Below are 19253 nucleotides of genomic sequence, written 5' to 3' on the forward strand. Positions count from 1 at the left end.
GACTGTTCGGGACCTTTAATTTGTAGAGCAAAATGCCAACCTCTAAGAAAAGGTACCTAAATGTTTTATTCATACCGCTATAAATGGTTTGTGCTGTGACAGAATCAGGCAACTGTCTTATATTTAATGCTACAGTGGAAAAAAGTGAAGCAAGGGTTTTAGTTAAATTGCTTTTTTTGCACCCATGCTTTGCAAAGGAGCTGAGCTGAGAGCTTGCTGGGTTCTGAATGCTCATTACACATTGAGTGGTAATTTAGAACAGAACAAAAAATACACTGTCACAGCTCGAGTCATTCACCGTTTTTAATACAAAAAAAAAACAATCCTCCAAGAGTTGGTTTTTACAAAACTCTAAACCCAGTTACAGTTAGGTTATGTGCACTCACAAGTGTAAACCACTTCCCAGATTCCTGAAACACCACCTGCTTGTGTGTGTGTCATGCATCCATAGTTGTGTATTGATTTTTCTCAGCCTTTCAGTGCACCTGGGGTTGTAACGAATCTCTTCTTCATCTGAGGAAGAGTAAGAAGGATCGGACCAATATGCAGCGTGGTAAGTGTTCGTCATAATTTATTGACTGAACGCACAAAACAAAATAACAAAGTGAAATGGAAGAAACGAAACAGTTCTGTAAGGTGACATACACTAAACAGAAAACAATCACCCACAACCAAAATGGGGAAAACAGGCTACCTAAGTATGAATCTCAATCAGAGACACCGATCGACAGCTGCGTCTGATTGAGAACCATACCAGGCCAAACACAGAAATACAACATAGAAAAAAGAACATAGACTACCCACCCCAACTCACGCCCTGACCAAACTAACACAAAGACATAAAAAAGGAACTAAGGTCAGAAAGTGACAGGGGTTTTGCGCTGGATGCATCTACAAACTACTATGAGACTCTCACGGACACGATGATGTTCTCCGTTTTGCTCTAGGACGCCCCCCAATAATGTCTGAATGTTCCCTGAATGTACCAGTTGAAAAAATGAATGGAAGTACAGTATATATGGAGACTGTTTAGTGACAAAAATAAGGGTTTCAATACATGTTAAAAAGATATCTTTCATATATCTATCAGATATAGGACAGTTACTTCAGAACAAACTTCCTTCACATTTAAAAAAAATATATATTAGTTAATTATTTTTTAATATTCATGAAAAAATATATACTTTAAGGGGTCTTAAAATTATAAATCAAATAGCTAAATTATCCTTGATATGACCTTAAACAATTCCGTATAACTTAGTTGAACCCCCCCTGAACCCCTTGCTAAGACAGGACTGTAATGGGTTTTTAAAGCACCTGTCACACCATTCACAAATTCTAGTAGGCTAATTCTGCTTCAAGTTCAGTGGACTACCTCTGCTCTCTTGTGTTGAGCGTGCGAGATCAAATGTGCCTATGCGTGGAGTCAATTAAAAAGCCTGTAGGCTACATGCATGGGTGGAGAACCAAATGTCGGATGTATTATAATAATTGATTGTGCTTATGTTATAATAACAGAAGGGGAGGGGTTATAAGACCCCACCCTCCTTACATTATAAGACCCCGCCCTCCTTACATTTATAGGGTCCTAGACTACACAATATATATTCATTATAGAGGTTCAGTATTGTTCCACAGTTGTTCTCTGGTCTCTTTGCCTCTTATAAAGAGACCCCTCTGAGAAATGTGTGACTGTGAAGACAGAACTCTGCAGGGAGTGTAAGAGATAAGAGATTAGTCAGACATTCCACGATAAATCAACTTGGACATTTACTGCTAAGTTTAGATAGCTATATAAACAAGAGTTTTAGTGTTGTTAGGCATGGTTTTGGTCTCATCAGTAAAAGATAATGACATAGGCAGTGACATCACTAGGGCTGGACTTCGGGTTTGATAAAATAACATGCTATGTTCCTGGTGTCAACTTCTGTCTGCAATTGCAATAATACATGTTTTGAATGATTTGATTAAAGTTATTGTCATAATGCTAATTTCACCAATGAGCCAATGATTGACAAGGAACAAGGAAACGAACCCCAACACACTACAATTCACATACCGCTCAAACAGATCCACAGAGGAATCAATCGCAATTGCGCTGCCCTATACATTTCCGACATATAGCAGAAGTTAAGCCTTCAACACCAAGCTCTTTACTAAGCTCGGGGCCCTGGGTCTGAACCCCTCCCTGTGCAACTGGGTCCTGGACTACCTGACAGGCCTACCCATAGTGGTGAAGGTAGGCAACAACACCTCCGCCACGCTGATCCTCGAAACGGGAGCCTCACAGGGGTGCGTGCTCAGCCCCCTCCTGTACTCCCTTTTCACTCATGACTGCGTGGCCACGCATGTCTCCAACTCAAGTTTGCTGGCCACACAACATTGGTAGGCCTGATTACCTTCAATGACGAGACAGCCTACAGGGAGGAGGTGAGAGTCATGGCTGAGTGGTGCCAGGAATAACCTCTCCCTCAATGTCAACAAAACAAAGGAGCCGAAGTGGAGACGGTCAAAAGCGTCAAGTTCCCCATCGTGCACAGGACTGACGACCTGAAACTGTCTCTTCATACAGACAGTGTGTTGAAAAAAGTGCAACAGCGCCTCTTCAGGAGAGGAGGCTGAAGAAATTTGGCTTGACCCCTAAGCCCCTTGTAAAATTCTACAGATGCACCATTGAGAGCATCCTGTCGGGCTGTCTCACTGCCTGGTATGGAATTTGCACCGTCCGCAACAGCAGGGCTCTACAGAGGGTTCTGTGGTCAGTCCAACGCACCATCGGGTGTACACTTTCCTAAGAGGGATTACAATTACAATTGGCTGAGAAAAGGGCAGCACAGCTGGCCCTTAAATGTACACGGAGTGCTAACATTCATAATACGCATGCCAATCTCTCATGGCTCAAAGTAGAGGAGAGATTGACTTTATCACTACTTGCTTTTGTAAGAAGTATTGACATGCTGAATGCACCGAGCTGTCTGTTTAAACTACTAGCACTCGGACACCCATGCATACCCCACAAGACATGCCACCAGAGGTCTCTTCACAATCCCAAAGCCCAGAACAGACTACATAGAGCCATGACTTCATGGAACTCTATTCCACATCAAGTAACTGATGCAAGCAGCAAAATTAGATTTAAAAAACATTTTTAAAAATACCTTATGGAACAGTGGGGACTGGGAAGACACACACACTCAGGCACAGACAAACGCTTACATATACACATGATAAGACACGCACTCTGAAAACACGTACACATGGATTTCGAATTGTAGATACAGTGTATGTGGTAGTAGGCTGTGGCCTGAGGGCACACACTTAATGTGTTGTGAAAAGTGTTATGAAATGTAATGTCATGTAATATTTATCATTTTGTATAGCTGCCTTAATGCTGCTGGACCCCAGGAAGAGTGACAGCAGCTAATGGGGATCCTTAAAAAAAAAACTGCCTGCCCCTGTACATCTACAGCCCCCAGAGTCACAGGAAGGCCAAGAAGATCAATAAGAACCTCAACCATCCGAGCCACGGCCTGTTCACCCAGCTGGGACAGAGAACTGGCACAGAGAGACTGATAAACAGCTTCTATATCCAGGCCATCAGACTGTTAAACAATCACCACTAGCCGGCCTCCACGCAGAACCCTGCCCTGAAATGCTTTCCCTACGTACTGTACATAGTCATTGAACATAGGTAACTTTAATAATGTTTACATGCTGTTTAACAACTTTATATGTATATACTGTATTCTAGTTATGGCACATCCTATATAACTGTACACACCTTTTCTATTAATATACCGTCAATACTGTCTATACCCACCAGTATTTATATTTACGCTACCATTCAAAAGTTTGGGGTCACTTGGAAATGTCCCTGTTTTTTAAAGAAACTTTTTTTTTTGTCCATTAAAATAACCTCAGATTGATCAGAAATAGAGTGTTGACGATGTTAATGTTGTCAATGACTAGTGTAGCTGGAAACGGCAGATTTTTTTATGGAATATCTACATAGGCGTACAGAGGCCCATTGTCAGCAACCATCACTCCTGTGTTCCAATGGCACGTTGTGTTAGCTAATCCATGTTTATCATTTGAAAAGGCTAATTGATCATTAGAAAACCCTATTACGATACAATAGTCATTTACAACATTAACAATGTCTACACTGTATTTCTGATTAGTTTGATGTTATTTTAATGGATAACAAATGTGCTTTTCTTTCAAAAATAAAGATATTTCAAAGTGACCCCAATCTTCTGAACGGCAGTGTGTACAGTTGAAGTCGGAAGTTTACATACACCGTAGCCAAATACATTTAAACTCAGTTTTTCACAAGTCCTGACATTTAATCCTAGTAAAAATTCTGTGTCTTAGGTCAGATAGGATCACCACTTTATTTTAAGAATGTGAAATTTCAGAATAATAGTATAGAGAATGATTTATTTCAGCTTTTGTTTCTTTCATCACATTCCCAGTGGGTCAGAAGTTTACATAGACTCAATTAGTATTTGGTAGCATTGCCTTTAAATTCTTTAACTTGGGTCAAACGTTTCGGGTAGCCTTCCACATGCTTCCCACAATAAGTTCCTGACAGAGCTGGTGTAACTGAGTCAGGTCTGTAGACCTCCTTGCTCGCACATGCTTTTTCAGTTCTGCCCACAAATTCTCTATAGGATTGAGGTCGGGTCTTTGTGATGGTCACTCCAATATTTGAAAAATATTTGAATATTTAAATATTTGAAAAATGAACCACCCCAAGCAAACTTTTACATTTGTGGCAAAGTGGCTTAAGGACAACAAAGTCAATGTATTGGAGTGATCTAGAAGAAAAAGAAACGCACACCTATTTAGGCGAGGTGCTGGCTAGCGGAGTAGAAAACTTGAAAATAAAAGAGAGCCGCACACTCTAGGAGCTCAGATGCAAAAATGTAATTTACCAACGTTTCGACAGCCAAGCTGTCTTCATCATTGATACCCTGATGAAGACAGCTTGGCTGTCGAAACGTTGGTACTACATTTTTGCATCTGAGCTCCTAGAGTGTGTGGCTCTCTTTTATTTTCAAGTTTTCTACAGAGATAATCCGTTCACTTACTCTGCGTCTCACAAAGACACTGTGGTTGGAACCAAAAATCGCACATTTGGACTCATCAGACCAAATGACAGATTTCCACCGGTCTAATGTCCATTGCTCGTGTTTCTTGACCCAAGCAAGTCTCTTCTTCTTATTGGTGACTATGTGAAGCATTTATTTGGGCTGCAGCTTTTGAGGCTGGTAACTCTAATGAACTTTTCTACTGCAGCAGAGGTAACTCTGGGTCTTCCTTTTCTGTGGCAGTCCTCATGAGAGCCTGTTTCACCATAGAGCTTGATGGTTTTTGAGACTGCACTTGAAGATTTTCCGGATTGACTAACCTCATGTCTTAAAGTAATTATGGACTGTTGTTTCTCTTTGTTTATTTAATTAAGCTGTTCTTGCCATAATATGGACTTTTACCAAATAGGGTTATCTTCTGTATACCATTCCTACCTTGACACAACACAACTGATTGGCTCAAATGCATTAAGAAGGAAAGAAATTCCACAAATTAATGTTTAACAAGGCACACCTGTAATGTAAATGCATTCCAGGTTACTACCTCATGAATCTGGTTGAGCGAATACCAAAAGTGAGCAAAGCTGTCAAGGCAAAGGGTGGTTACTTTGAAAAATCTCAAAAATGAAATACATTTTGATTTGTTTAACATGTTTTTGGTTACAACATGATTCCATATGTGTTCTTTCACACGTAGTTTTGATGTATTCACTATAATTTTACAATGTAGAAAATAGTAAAAATAAAAACCCTTGAATGATTAGATGTGTCCAAACTGGTACTGGTACTGTATATACAGTGGGGAGAACAAGAATTTGATACACTGCCGATTTTACAGGTTTTCCTACTTACAAAGCATGTAGAGGTCTGTAATTTTTATCATACACTTCAACTGTGTCCACAAAAATCTAGAAAATCACATTGTATGATTTAAGTAATTATTAGCATTTTATTGTGTGACAAGTATTTGATACATCAGAAAATCAGAACGTAATATTTGGTACAGAAACCTTTGTTTGCAATTACAGAGATCATACTTTTCCTGTAGTTCTTGACCAGGTTTGCACACACTGCAGCAGGGATTTTGGCCCACTCCTCCATTACAGACCTTCTCCAGATCCTTCAGGTTTCGGGGCTGTCGCTAGGCAATACGGACTTTCAGCTCCCTCCAAAGATTTTCTATTGGGTTCAGGTCTGGAGACTGGCTAGGCCACTCCAGGACCTTGAGATGCTTCTTACAGAGCCACTCCTTAGTTGCCCTGGCTGTGTGTTTTGGGTCGTTGTCATGCTGGAAGACCCAGCCACGACCCATCTTCAATGCTCTTACTGAGGCAAGGAGGTTGTGGGCCAAGATCTCGCGATACATGTCCCCATCCATCCTCCCCTCAATACGGTGCAGTCGTCCTGTCCCCTTTGCAGAAAAGCATCCCCAAAGAATTATGTTTCCACCTCCATGCTTCACGGTTGGGATGGTGTTCTTGGGGTTGTACTCATTCTTCTTCCAAAAAGCTCTATTTTTGTCTCATCAGACCACATGACCTTCTCCCATTCCTCCTCTGGATCATCCAGATGGTCATTGGCAAACTTCAGATGGGCCTGGACATGCGCTGTTTTGAGCAGGGGGACATTGCGTGTGCTGCAAGATTTTAATCCATGGCGGCGTAGTGTGTTACTAATGGTTTTCTTTGAGACTGTGGTCCCAGCTCTCTTCAGGTCATTGACCAGGTCCTACCGTGTAGATCTGGGCTGATCCCTCACCTTCCTCATGATCATTGATGCCCCACGAGGTGAGATCTTGCATGGAGCCCCAAACCGAGGGTGATTGACTGTCATCTTGACCTTCTTCCATTTCCTAGTAATTGCGCCAACAGTTGTTGCCTTCTCACCAAGCTGATTGCCTGTTGACCTGTAGCCCATCCCAGCCTTGTGCAGGTCTACAATTTTACCCCTGATGTCCTTACACAGCTCTCTGGTCTTGGCCATTGTGGAGAGGTTGGAGTCCGTTTGATTGAGTGTGTGGACAGGTGTCTTTTATACATGTAACGAGTACAAACAGGTGCAGTTAATACAGGTAAATAGTGGAGAACAGGAGGGCTTCTTAAATAAAAACTAACAGGTCTGTGAGAGCCGGAATTCTTACTGGTTGGTAGGCGATCAAATACTTATGTCATGCAATACAATGCAAATGAATTACAATGTCATACAATGTGATTTTCCGGATTTTTGTTTCAGATTCCGTCTCTCACAGTTGAAGTGTACCTATGATAAAAATTACAGACCTCTACATGCTTTGTAAGTGGGAAAACCTGCAAAATCAGCAGTGTATCAAATACTTGTTCTCCCCACTGTATATAAATATCTGTACCAATAGCCATGTGAGAATCTCTGGTATTTTAACCTATTTCTAAGGCAATTATTTCACATTTTGAACTTGACTAGGGTGTCAAAATTGCTGGCATGGGCCTGCAAAGGGAGCTGCAATCACATACACCTAAAATAACATTGAGTGTCTGCGGTTGGGTTCAGGACTAGTTCTTGCATGAGCGAGTGGGAGTCGGAAAATAAGTCGGCAGCAGCAGGCAGGTGTGGTATAAAAATCAGTCCTGCACAGACCTCTACTGTGAACATCAATTGTATTTAACAAAAATATAAAATCAACATGCAACAACTTCAAAGATTTTACTGAGTTACAGTTCATATAAGGAAATCAGTCCATTTAAATGAATTAATAGACCCTAATCTATGGATTTCACATGACAGATATGCATCTGTTGGTCACTGATAGCTTAAAAAAAAACCATTTACCTCATATAGCGCGGCAAATCTCCTTTGTATATAATTGATCAGGCTGTTGACTGTGGCCTCTAGAATGTTGTCCCACTCTTCTTCAATGGCTGTGCGCAAAGTTTCTGGATATTGGCGGGAACTGGAACACTTTGTCATACATGTCGATCCAGAGCATCTCTAACATGCTTAATGGGTGGCATATCTGGTGAGTATGCAGGCCATGAAAGAACTGGGACATTTTCAGTTTCCAGGAATTGTGTACAGACAACGTTGACATCAGCAAACCGCTCGCCCCCATGATACCAAATTCTCTAAAATGATGTTAGAGCCCGCTTATGGCCTTTTTATTGTCCCCAGCACAAGGTGCACCTGTGCAATTATCTTGTTGTTTAATCATTTTATTGATATAACACACCTGGTATGTGTATGGATTATCTTGGCAAATGATAAATGCTCAATAACAGAGATGTAAACAAATTTGTGCACAACATTTGATAGAAATAAGCTTTTTGTGCATATTGAGTGCCGGGTTTCATTTTATTTCCCCCAGCAGCAGTAGAAGTCAAAATAGAGGACAGCCATTAGGGAAGATGATGTGCATCAGCGACAAACAGCACATCTTTATCATGACCCCATCACAATCTCCCAATTCACGGTCATTAGCTGTGTGTTCCATCATCACCAAGGTGCCTAAGACTGTGACAAATCAATTGTCAAGAGAGTGCTATGAGGATATGATTGGGGGAAGCACGGACGAAATGCAGCAATAATCAAGCAATAATCAAGCGCACCCACATAAAAAGTGATTAAGTCCTCTTGAGCGAAGAATAAGGGCTGAAATTTAATAAAAAACAAACCCTCCTTGCTAATTGCAAATGTGAGGCCTGGCGCTGAAGAGCCAACCCCTTTTTCTCAAACCGCTTCCCCTCTCCTCCTTGCCTATTTATGGAAAGACAGAGAGCTCGTCCCTAAAGACACATATCCTTAACTTCTCCAACTCCCCATCAGCACTTTTCTATGTTTTCAGAGATGCTAACTCTTAGATGAATCTAGGCAGCTCCCTAGCAAGACAGTTGACACCAACAATTGTTTGGTTCCTGCAGCATAGCACAGCTGGCAAATGTGACAGCATATAAATCGTAATGGTCAAATACAAACACTCCAAGTGCACGTACAGACACAAACAACAAGATAATCAGTTGAGATAATCACACATCCCAACAAGTAGATGTATATGCTAATTCATGTCTGTCTCTCAAATAGCACCCTATGCCCTATATAGTGCACTACACTGTAAAAATGTCCTGTTATTTTACAGTAACTTACAGTCAGAGAGTTGTCTATAATTACCGTAGAAAAGGTACCACGTGTTAGCGTACCATATTTTATGGTATCCAATACTGTTACTGTAATATTTTTTACCATTGTTTTTATGATCACTGACAAGCAACTAGCTGCCTGTAAGTTACCCTCAAACAACAGTACAGTGCATTACTGTAATCGTATGATGGTATTTGTAACAAATTAATTGTTATGTTCTTGTTCATCGACCTTAGCTTATTGCACTGACTGTAAGTCGCTCTGGATAAGAGCATCTGCTAAATGACCAAAATGTAAATGTGAAAAATGAAGACTTGCAAAGCACACTGCTGGGTATTATTGACTGTAAGGTTGACTTACAGTCAGTGCAATAAACTAAGGTAGATGAACATGAACATATCAGAGTCATAGCAAGTAAAAATGTTATGTACACAGCTTTGTCTCTGTGTACCCCTCCATTAGCAGGCTGCACACTGGCCAAGTGATTAAATCTATCTAGACTTCGTTGATCAAAGGGTTTGTCTGGGGATCTGAATGTTCCTGCCAGTGACTGTGTTGCCCCTGACAATTTTGATCCCTTTAACACTCAATGTCCTAATGCATTCCATGCAGACAGTCACCATCCACCAGCCATGCGCCAGACAGTCATCCTTTTGGCTAGGTCTTATTGAACTCACCATAGAGAGAGGAAGAGAGAGAGAGAGAGAGAGAGAGAGAGAGAGAGAAACACAATCCCTGCATCCTCCTCTCTGTAGCACAGTGGAGGAGAGGGCTCAACTTTTCAGTACAGTACGTCTCAAATGGCTTCCTATTTCCTTATATACTAATATAGAGCACTACATTTGACCAGAGCCCTGTAGCAGCAGTAGCAGTAGCAGCCGGTAGCAGTATTAGCAGTAACAGTAGTAGCAGTGGCAGTAGCAGCTGTAATAAAAGAGCACTGTACTGTATATGGAATAGGTTGCCATTTTGAAAGTAACTTGTAGTGCATTCGGAAAGTATTCAGACCCTTTGAACTTTTCCACATTTTGTTACGTTACAGCCTTATTCTAAAATTGATGAAACTGTTTTTGGTTTGTCATTAAGGGGTATTTCTTAGAAATCTTTGCAAATGTATAACAAATACAAAACTGAAATATCACAATTACCGAAATATTCAAACCCTTTACTGAGTACTTTGTTGAAGCACCTTTGGCAGTGTTGATGCTACAAGCTTGGCACACCTGTATTTGGAGAGTTTCTCCCATTCTTCTCTGCAGATCCTCTCAAGCTCTGTCAGGTTGGATGGGGAGCATCGCCGCATAGCTATTTTCAGATCTCTCCAGAGATGTTCGATCGGGTTCAAGTCCGGGCTCTGGCTGGGCCACTCAAGGACGTTCAGAGACTCTTTCCGAAGCCACTCCTGCATTGTCTTGGCTGTGTGCTTAGGGTCATTGTCCTGTTGGAAGGTGAACCTTCGCAACAGTCTGAGGTCCTGAGCGCTCTGGAGCAGGTTTTTATCAAGAATCTCTCTGTACTTTTCTCCATTCATCATGCCCTCTATCCTGACTAGTCTCCCACTGAAAAACATCCCAACAGCATGATGCTGCCACTACCATGCTTCATCGTAGGGATGGTGCCAGGTTTCCTCCAGACGTGACGCTTGGCATTCAGGCCAAATAGTTGTTTCATCAGACCAGAGAATCTTGTTTCTCATGGTCTGAGAGTCCTTAAGGTGCCTTTTTGGCAAACTCCAAGCAGCCTATGATGTGCCTTTTACTGAGGAGTGGCTTCCGTCTGGCCACTCTACCATAAAGGCCTGATTGGTGGAGTGCTGCAGAGATGGTTGTCCTTCTGGAAGGATCTCCCATCTCCACAGACGAACTCTGGATCTCTTTCAGAGTGACCATCGGGTTCTTGGTCACCTCCCTGACCAAGGCCCTTTTCCCCTGATTGCTCGGTTTGGCCAGGCGGCCAGCTCTAGGAAGAGTCTTGGTGGTTACAAACTTCTTCCATTTAAGAATGCTGGAGGACACTGTGTTCTTGGGGTCCTTCAATGCTGCAGATTTGGTACCCTTCCTCAGATCTGTGCCTTGACACAATCCTGTCTCGGGGCTCTACGGACAATTCCTTACCTGATGCTCTGGCATGTACTGTCAACTGTGGGACCTGATATAGACAGGTGTGTGCCTTTCCAAATCATGTCCAATCAATTGAATTTACCCCAGGTGGATTCCAATCAAGTTGTAGAAACATCTCAAGAACGATCAATGGAAACAGGATGCACAGGAGCTCAATTTCGAGTCTCATAGCAAACTCCTGAATACTAATTTAAATAAGGTATTTCTAAAAACCTGTTTTCACTTTGTCATTATGGAGCATTGTGTGTAGATTGATGAGAAAAAAAATATTGAATCAATTTTAGAATAAGGACATAACGTAGCAAAATGTGGAAGAATAGTTTCAGAATGCACTGTATGTCTTATTGGTTAAAATAATAAAGAAAAAACTAGCTGACTCTCCCTTAGTGGCCAATCAAGACACGACTCACCTAGCGATGTTTTGCCTGCCTTGAGGAGAGAGAGGAGGAAGCAGCTCAGTAGAGAGGATTTCTACTTATTTGTATGTGGACACTCACCGCCAACTGACAGGCAGTCCCCCACACATCTTTCCATCCCCTCCTCAGGACATTGCAGTTGTTTTTCATATGGCCTTCATTATTTCCACACACACAAGCACACACACGCATACACACACACATACACACCCATACACACAGACAGTGATGATGTATGTTCAGCTCTTTTCGGACAGGCCCGTTGATGTACTGTATTAACAAATTTGAACTATAAAATGAACTATAAATAAATGATCCCTGACTACTGGTTTTGAATGCATTAGAAGTCAGACTGCATAGAGATGTAGCCGTTTACAAAGTATTATGTCTGTTAGAGCATTGATGGGTCTTCCTAGTAGGTTTAGCATATCAATATTGGCCATCGAATATGATGTTATGGCTTTTATGTCAATCAGGCTTTTCCTGACTCTGCTGGAATCAAATGCATTACAAGTATCAGAAGTGCACTCCACATGGAGTTGTAGCCATAGCCCCAAAGGAAGCTTTCTGTAACAACATAGATTGGTCTACCTTTGATGCTGATCGGTATTGTCCATCTGATTTGGTTTTATGACTTCTGTGTCAGTCTTGTTGTTCCCATGTGGCCTAACAAACTGTGTCTTCCCCTATAGTGTTTGATGTTGGGGTAATGACCCGTAACCTGTTATCACTTTTATCTCCTGGCTTTGGAAAGGGACCAGTCACCATATGCTCAGTGGTTCACACTCTCTTAAGCGACTGTGATATATTAGCTCTTGCCAAATAAGTCAATGGCCAAATTAGCACTCTGACCGCAGGCTAAATTAAATTTATGTGCTTGTACTTGCAGAGTGCCTCCTTCGGACATGTAAGTGGTTTCTTCTCCTGTAGTAAGGTGTTGTTTATTTCCTCCCTACCTCCATATTTCTCCAAACACTACACACCCTGATCATAACACTCACATGTATAATGCACATTTAAAATCTATAATATTACATTTACTCTATTACTCCAGGTTCTTTCCTGCAGTCTCCATCACCCATGGGAAGTGTAAACAGCCTGTTTCATTGTGTGCTTTTGTATGGTTGGTGGGTTGTCATTAACTTAATCCTGATTCCTGATTAGGAGAGGAAAAACTCAATGGGATCTTTGACTCCGTACCTAATTAGAGGCTCTGATGTGTACCAGAGAAAGGACAGTTTGCTCCCATCAAGTGGCAAGCCTTACAATCAGCCAGCAGCTTTTTAATTAGGGATTCATTTGCTCGGCACAGTTTTGATTAGATTTGGACCCGGTACCTTTCGCACTGCTCAACTTAATGTTCTGAAATACAGAGGGGAACAAGGGGAGATGGGGTCAGATGTGTGTAGGGGAGGGGTAATTCCTGACATGCAGAAGGACACCAGCGATTAAGTCTTTTTTATGTCCCCTGCTGTTTTGTATTTGTCTAATTGAGATAATCATTGTAATCGGAACTCAATAGCCTGTTATTGCCAGTGCAAATCAGCTGACAACTAGACCGTGACTCCAAACCATCCCTTGGGTGCTGTCCTGCAGGACTACTAGAGTTCTTTGTAAATAGAGTATTTCACCACCAACAAGCCCTGCTGACTTAATGCAGTACTCCTTGTCTGTCACTCACTGGGAGTCTACCTCACATGCTCACTCAGGAGGAGTTTACCTCATCAATAATGGCTACCTCATAAATTCAGTAATGGCTACCTCATATGCTTCATAATGGCTACCTTCAGTGGTGTAGTTAGTGGAGGGAAAACACATGTAAATGCTGCTTACGCAACTTTTTTATTTTGCACAAGCACTTACCTACTGATCTCTGAAAAACACATTGAGAATATGTCGTCCAAACAAGTTATTTTGTCGTTTAAATGGCTTATTATCTGTTCAAACGACTTAATTAGGCCTCATTTTTATGCAGTGCCAGTTGTGCTTTTGAGACCTTTGCTGCAGCCATTCATTCACTAATTCCATCCATTGATATGATTATACATTGACAGTTCTTTGATAGAGCTGCTTTTGAATGCCAGAGAATGTAAGTGGGCCAACAATATCAGACAGTTTTACCAATTTGACCGCCGATTCTGCCACTTATCCACATTGCTCCAATTGTCAAATGTTTTCAGTGTTATTTGACCTCAGGTTTGCTCCTACTGCTCAGCATCATCATTCCGAAGGTTGCATGTTCAATCCAAGTGGTAAATTATTCTTTTTTTACCCTATCCAAAACCTTCACCCTTAAAATGGTAACCTGGAGTTGCTACATACTTTTTTGGACTTATAAAATAATATGTACACATTGATTATTAAAGAATATAACGTATAAATACCTCACAAGCTTATTTTAACTGTCATACCACATCAGAACCCAACATATAATCTTGCTTTACTCAAATGTTTATAACAAAGTAAATGTAAACAACATTTTTGCATCAAAACATGGTTAAAACTACCCTGAACAGAAAAATAAGTGCAGCATGCAACAATTTCTATGTTTTTACTGAGTTACATTTCACATAAGGAAATCAGTCAATTTAAATACATTCATGACTAGGAATACAGATACCTATCTCTTGGTCACAGATACCTTTTAAAAAAGGTAGGGGTGTGGATCAGAAAACCAGTCAGTATCTGGTGTCCATAATTTGCCTCATGCAGCGCGACACATGTCCTCCGCATAGAGTTGATTGTGACCTGTGGAATGTTGTCCCACTCCTCTTCAATGTATCCTGGATATTGGTGGGAACTGGAACACGCTGTCATACACATCGATCCCGAGCATCCCAAACATGCTCAATGGTTGACATATCTGGTGAGTATGCAGGCCATGGAAGAACTGGGACATTTTCAGCTTCCAGGAATTGTGTACAGATCCTTGCGACATGGGGCTGTGAATTATCATGCTCAAACATGAGGTGAAGGCGGCAGAGGAACGGCACGACAAAGGGCCTCAGGATCTCATCATGGTATCTCTGTGCATTCAACTTGTCTTCGATAAAATGCAATTGCGTTCATTGTCCATAGCTTATGCCTGCCCATACCATAACCCCACCACTACCATGGGGCAGTCTGTTCACAATGTTGACATCAACAAATCGCTCACCCACACATCACTATACACACTGTCCAGTACACTGTCCAGTACAGTTTAAATCGGGATTCATCCGTGAACAGCTCACTTGTCCAGCGTGCCAGTGGCCATCAAAGGTGAGCATTTGCCGAACTGCATTCAGGTCAACACCCTTGTGCCGGCGACGAGCACCCTGATGAGCTTCACTGAGACGGTTTCTGACAGTGTGTACAGACATTCTTTGGTTGTGCAAACACACAGTTTAATCAGCTGTCCGGTTGGCTGGTCTCAGACGATCCTGCAGGTGAAGAAGCTGGATATAGAGGTCCTGGTCTGGGGTGGTTACACGTGGGCAGGGGTTGTGAGGTCGATTGGACATCCTGCCAAATTCTCTAAAACAATGTCGGAGGTGGCTTATGGTACAGAAATGAACATTCAATTCTCTGACAACAGTTCTGGTGGACATTCCTGCAGTCAGCATGCCAATTGCACGTTCCCTCAAAACTTGAGACATCTGTGACAAAACTACACATTTTAGAGTGGCCAATTATTGACCACACCACATATGTAATGATCATGCTGTTTAATCAGCTTCTTGATATGCCACACCTGTCAGGTAGATGGATTATCTTGGCAAAGGAGAGCTTGCTCACTAACAGATATATAAACAAATGTGTGCACAAAATTTGAGTATCGAACATTTCTGGGATTTTTTATTTCTGCTCATCAAACATGGGACAAACACTTTACATGTTGCATTTATATTTTGGTTCAGTATATAATGTTGATATGGATTGTCACTCCTTGCATCCATAGCACTTTCTTATTGTTTCAACTGCTGATTGCCCCTTTAAATTAAGCATCTGGAATTATTTGAATGAAGGTGCTGAGTAGGAGGAGCAGCCAAGGGTGCCAAAAACATGGATACATGTCAGAATCTGAATTCAAATTGGTAAAACCGTGAGATCATGTTGGCCCACGCATGCTTTTGCATTCAAACGCAGCCCTATCAAAAACTGCCAATTAATAATCATATCAATGGATGGAATCAGTGAATGAATGGCTGCATCAATGGTCTGACAAGCACAAGTGGCACTGCATAACAAATTACCCCTTATTAAAAGAAAATAACAATTAAGTTGTTTGAACGAGATAAGTAATTCAAATGAGATACTAAGTTCCAAGAGTCCAATTTTGTTGTACATTTTTTGCCTTGGACTTCAGGAGTTCTGTATATGCTCAATAAAGGTTGGGGTAGATACATATGCAATGCAATATGAAAATGGTGCTGCTATCATGAAGCATTATTGCTGTGAAGTCAAAATTGCCTGTTGTGGTTAGCCCCTTGATGTTTGACACATTAATTCATGTAGAAGGTGAGAATGTAAATGGACGATTGAACTCTTCAGGCTTTGTTAGATCACTGTATACATTTTAAATGATAAGTTACCTATTACTTAGTACCTTATATATATTTTTAAAAGTTGGTTCAGCAACCGAAATATCACAGGTTTGAATACCTTAGTCTACAAAGTGGAAAAATCGGATGTCTCCTTGAGCAAGGCACTTAACCCTCATTTGCTGTAAAACTGTAACTGACCCCGTAAATCAAACATATTTTATGGTTTTGCTTTTAAGTTCCAACTAAAACAGTCAGGTAATTGGGATTTGGTAAAGCAGGTGACTATTACCGTAAGAACTTCACAGGATACAAACTAAAACTGTCAACTAATTCGGATTTGGTTAGAAGCAGGTGAATAATATGAGATTTGTTGTTAGTATTTGTTGTGAAGTTCTGAGCAGAATAACTGGCATGAGAGTGACAATTCTCAAGTGATCAATTATGCCTGAACAAACTGCTTGGTTTTCTCTCCCATGTTATGCTCTCTTACTGAGAATTAAGCTTTAGTAAGTGTAGCACTGAGTAAGTAGCCATTCTATGCCACCTTTTTTCTTATAGAGGTGAGGTCCTCTGATAATTACCAAACACCATATCAACAATCTATAATAATACAGGGTCTTTACCAACATAGGTGGAGCATGGAAATAAAAAGTTTAGAATAAAGTTTCAAATAGAAACCCTTTTATTTGTTCTGCAGCAGCAAAGTTTCAGTTTGTAGATTCCGTAGAATTGTATGGTGATGTCCTCTAATAATCTTCAGAGAGCTCCACTTATAAATATAACAATCTTCGGCGCTGTCAGTTGTAAAGTCATTCTGGTACAATTATTATCTTGACAAGAGCATACAAACAAAATGCTTTGTTGAGGGAGACGTGCCACAGAGAGAAGGAGAGTGGTTCCTGGCTGAACAGCAGATATTTACGACTAGGCAACCAGGCTGCCTCACTGGAATTTGGACTAAAGACACATTCACTGCTTTCGTCTTCTCCCAAGCACGCCTATCTGTACACGTGTAAAAGCAATCTGCTGGCACAGGGAAACACTGGCAAACACATGTTTAGAAATCCCTGGCTAAAGCTTTGTCTAGGACATTTTGAATATGTTACATTGAATAATCTAAGACGCACAGGTTTGTCTGATGTATTAGCTTACCAGCCCACTCACAACTAATAGGCTTCCTTCGATTTTCTAGAGAATATCTCCATATTTTGTAGCATTTTGGACTGGCATTTAGCACTTATTAAATATTTAAGTTTTACAATTGCTATAACTTAAAGGAGTTAATGATCTAATAATTATGGTTATGCAATGTAGTAGAGCTCTGATATGTTGTCTCTGGTCTCTCTTACAGCTTCATTCCAACTCAGACAAAGGGGATGGCTCCGTAAGGTACATTCTGAGCGGGGAAGGTGCTGGGAGTATATTCATCATCAACGAGGTGACAGGAGATATTCATGCAACTGAGAGCCTGGACCGGGAAAGGAAAGCACACTACGTCCTCCACGCACAAGCCTTCGACCGCAACACCGAAAAGCCCCTGGAACCAAAGTCGGAATTCATCATCAAAGTCCAGGACATCAATGACAATGCCCCCAAATTTCCAGATGGTCCCTTTGTAGCTGCTGTGCCTGAGATGTCTCAAGTGGGTAAGGACAGCCCTGTAATTTGCTACCTGCTTCCAATAAGTTAACTTGACTTTGCAGTATGCAAATACTAGATAAAAGACGTGGTGGCCATGTTGGCATTGTTGGAGTGTGTCCTTTATCTAGGAATTCTTATTTACAACATGTTATTATTTAAATAATTGGAATCTTAAGAAATAGATTGCGATTCGAAAACATCTGGTACAAGATCACTGTGTTTAAGACATTCTAAAAGATTTAACCCGACTATTTAACCCGACTATTAAAACTCTGACCCTGTTACACTACTAAATTCATTGTTAAAAGCCCATACATAGTTTTATAGTGTACACGTACAACAACAGGATGATAAAAACCGCAACATGTTCCATGCTCTCAGTTGTTTCCTCTCTTTTCATTTCCATTTTCATATTTTTGTGTGGCAGTGGAGTCTTCCCTCCTTCCCTCTTTCTTTTTCTTTCTTTCTTTCTTTCTTTCTTTCTTTCTTTCTTTCTTTCTTTCTTTCTTTCTTTCTCTTTTTGTTTATATTTACTTACTCTATCTCTCTCTCTCTCTCTGATGGGGGAACCATCAGCGAGAGAGAAAGGAAGGTCTTTATGAAGCACTCAATAGTGCTCTCCGTCATCCCTCCGTCCCTCCCTCAAGACTCTGCAAGCCTCTGGAAGCCTCTCCATCAAGGAGAGAAAGAGTCCAGTTGCCTCCTCCTGATATGCCTGCATCATGTGGCACCATCTATGTTGTCTCTCCATTTTAGCTATGGACAAACAAAAGCTGTTTTTATTGTTTTTTCAGTGCAATGGATTTCTCTCTGCCTGGCAGCCAAATGGCTCTACAATGTTTTGCTGAAACATATCAGACGTGTGTCCAAAAAGTGTTGTGTTTTGCCCAGAATGGTGGCAAGCTTATATCATCATCTTTTAGACTCTTGGTCAGATTTTTCAAAGTTGGTGATGATTGGTCTATCAATGCCACTTTTTGTGTTCTTTGAGAAGCTATCCTCCTTTCCTTCCACATTCACCCATTTTTGTGTTTATCGTTTTGAGCTTCTTAGGTGCTTTTGAAAAATGACAAATGATGGCCTGGGGTGGTCTAGCGAATAGGGCCTAAAGTGGAATTCACTCAGTGTACTGTATAGACCTGCACTGTAAACCCCAATGTGATGTCATGACTCAAAACTTTTCAGGAAACATGTAATATACGTACGTAATATACGCACGGAATATATCTGAGTACAGTTACTTATAGTGATTTGTAGTCATTACTCAAACCAATAGAGTCACTGTGACCATAAATGGGGTCCAGATTTGACTTGTATCAGCTTGAAAATGTAAAGAAAACAGTGTTTTTT

The 19253-nt window shown here is 41.0% G+C and overlaps 1 protein-coding gene across 2 annotated transcripts in view; it reads left to right on the plus strand.

The window, feature by feature from the left end:
• LOC109909554 (cadherin-18) overlaps positions 1-19253 on the plus strand; it is a 363038-nt gene that overhangs the window by 201891 nt on the left and 141894 nt on the right. For both annotated transcript variants that reach the window (XM_031796728.1, XM_020508571.2), the window contains one exon: positions 17614-17908. In XM_031796728.1, coding sequence (XP_031652588.1) covers positions 17614-17908 — 295 coding nt within the window. The remainder of the gene's footprint in view (positions 1-17613; positions 17909-19253) is intronic.

Source organism: Oncorhynchus kisutch, linkage group LG18 (genome assembly GCF_002021735.2).
Source record: "Oncorhynchus kisutch isolate 150728-3 linkage group LG18, Okis_V2, whole genome shotgun sequence".
Taxonomy (NCBI): domain Eukaryota; kingdom Metazoa; phylum Chordata; class Actinopteri; order Salmoniformes; family Salmonidae; genus Oncorhynchus; species Oncorhynchus kisutch.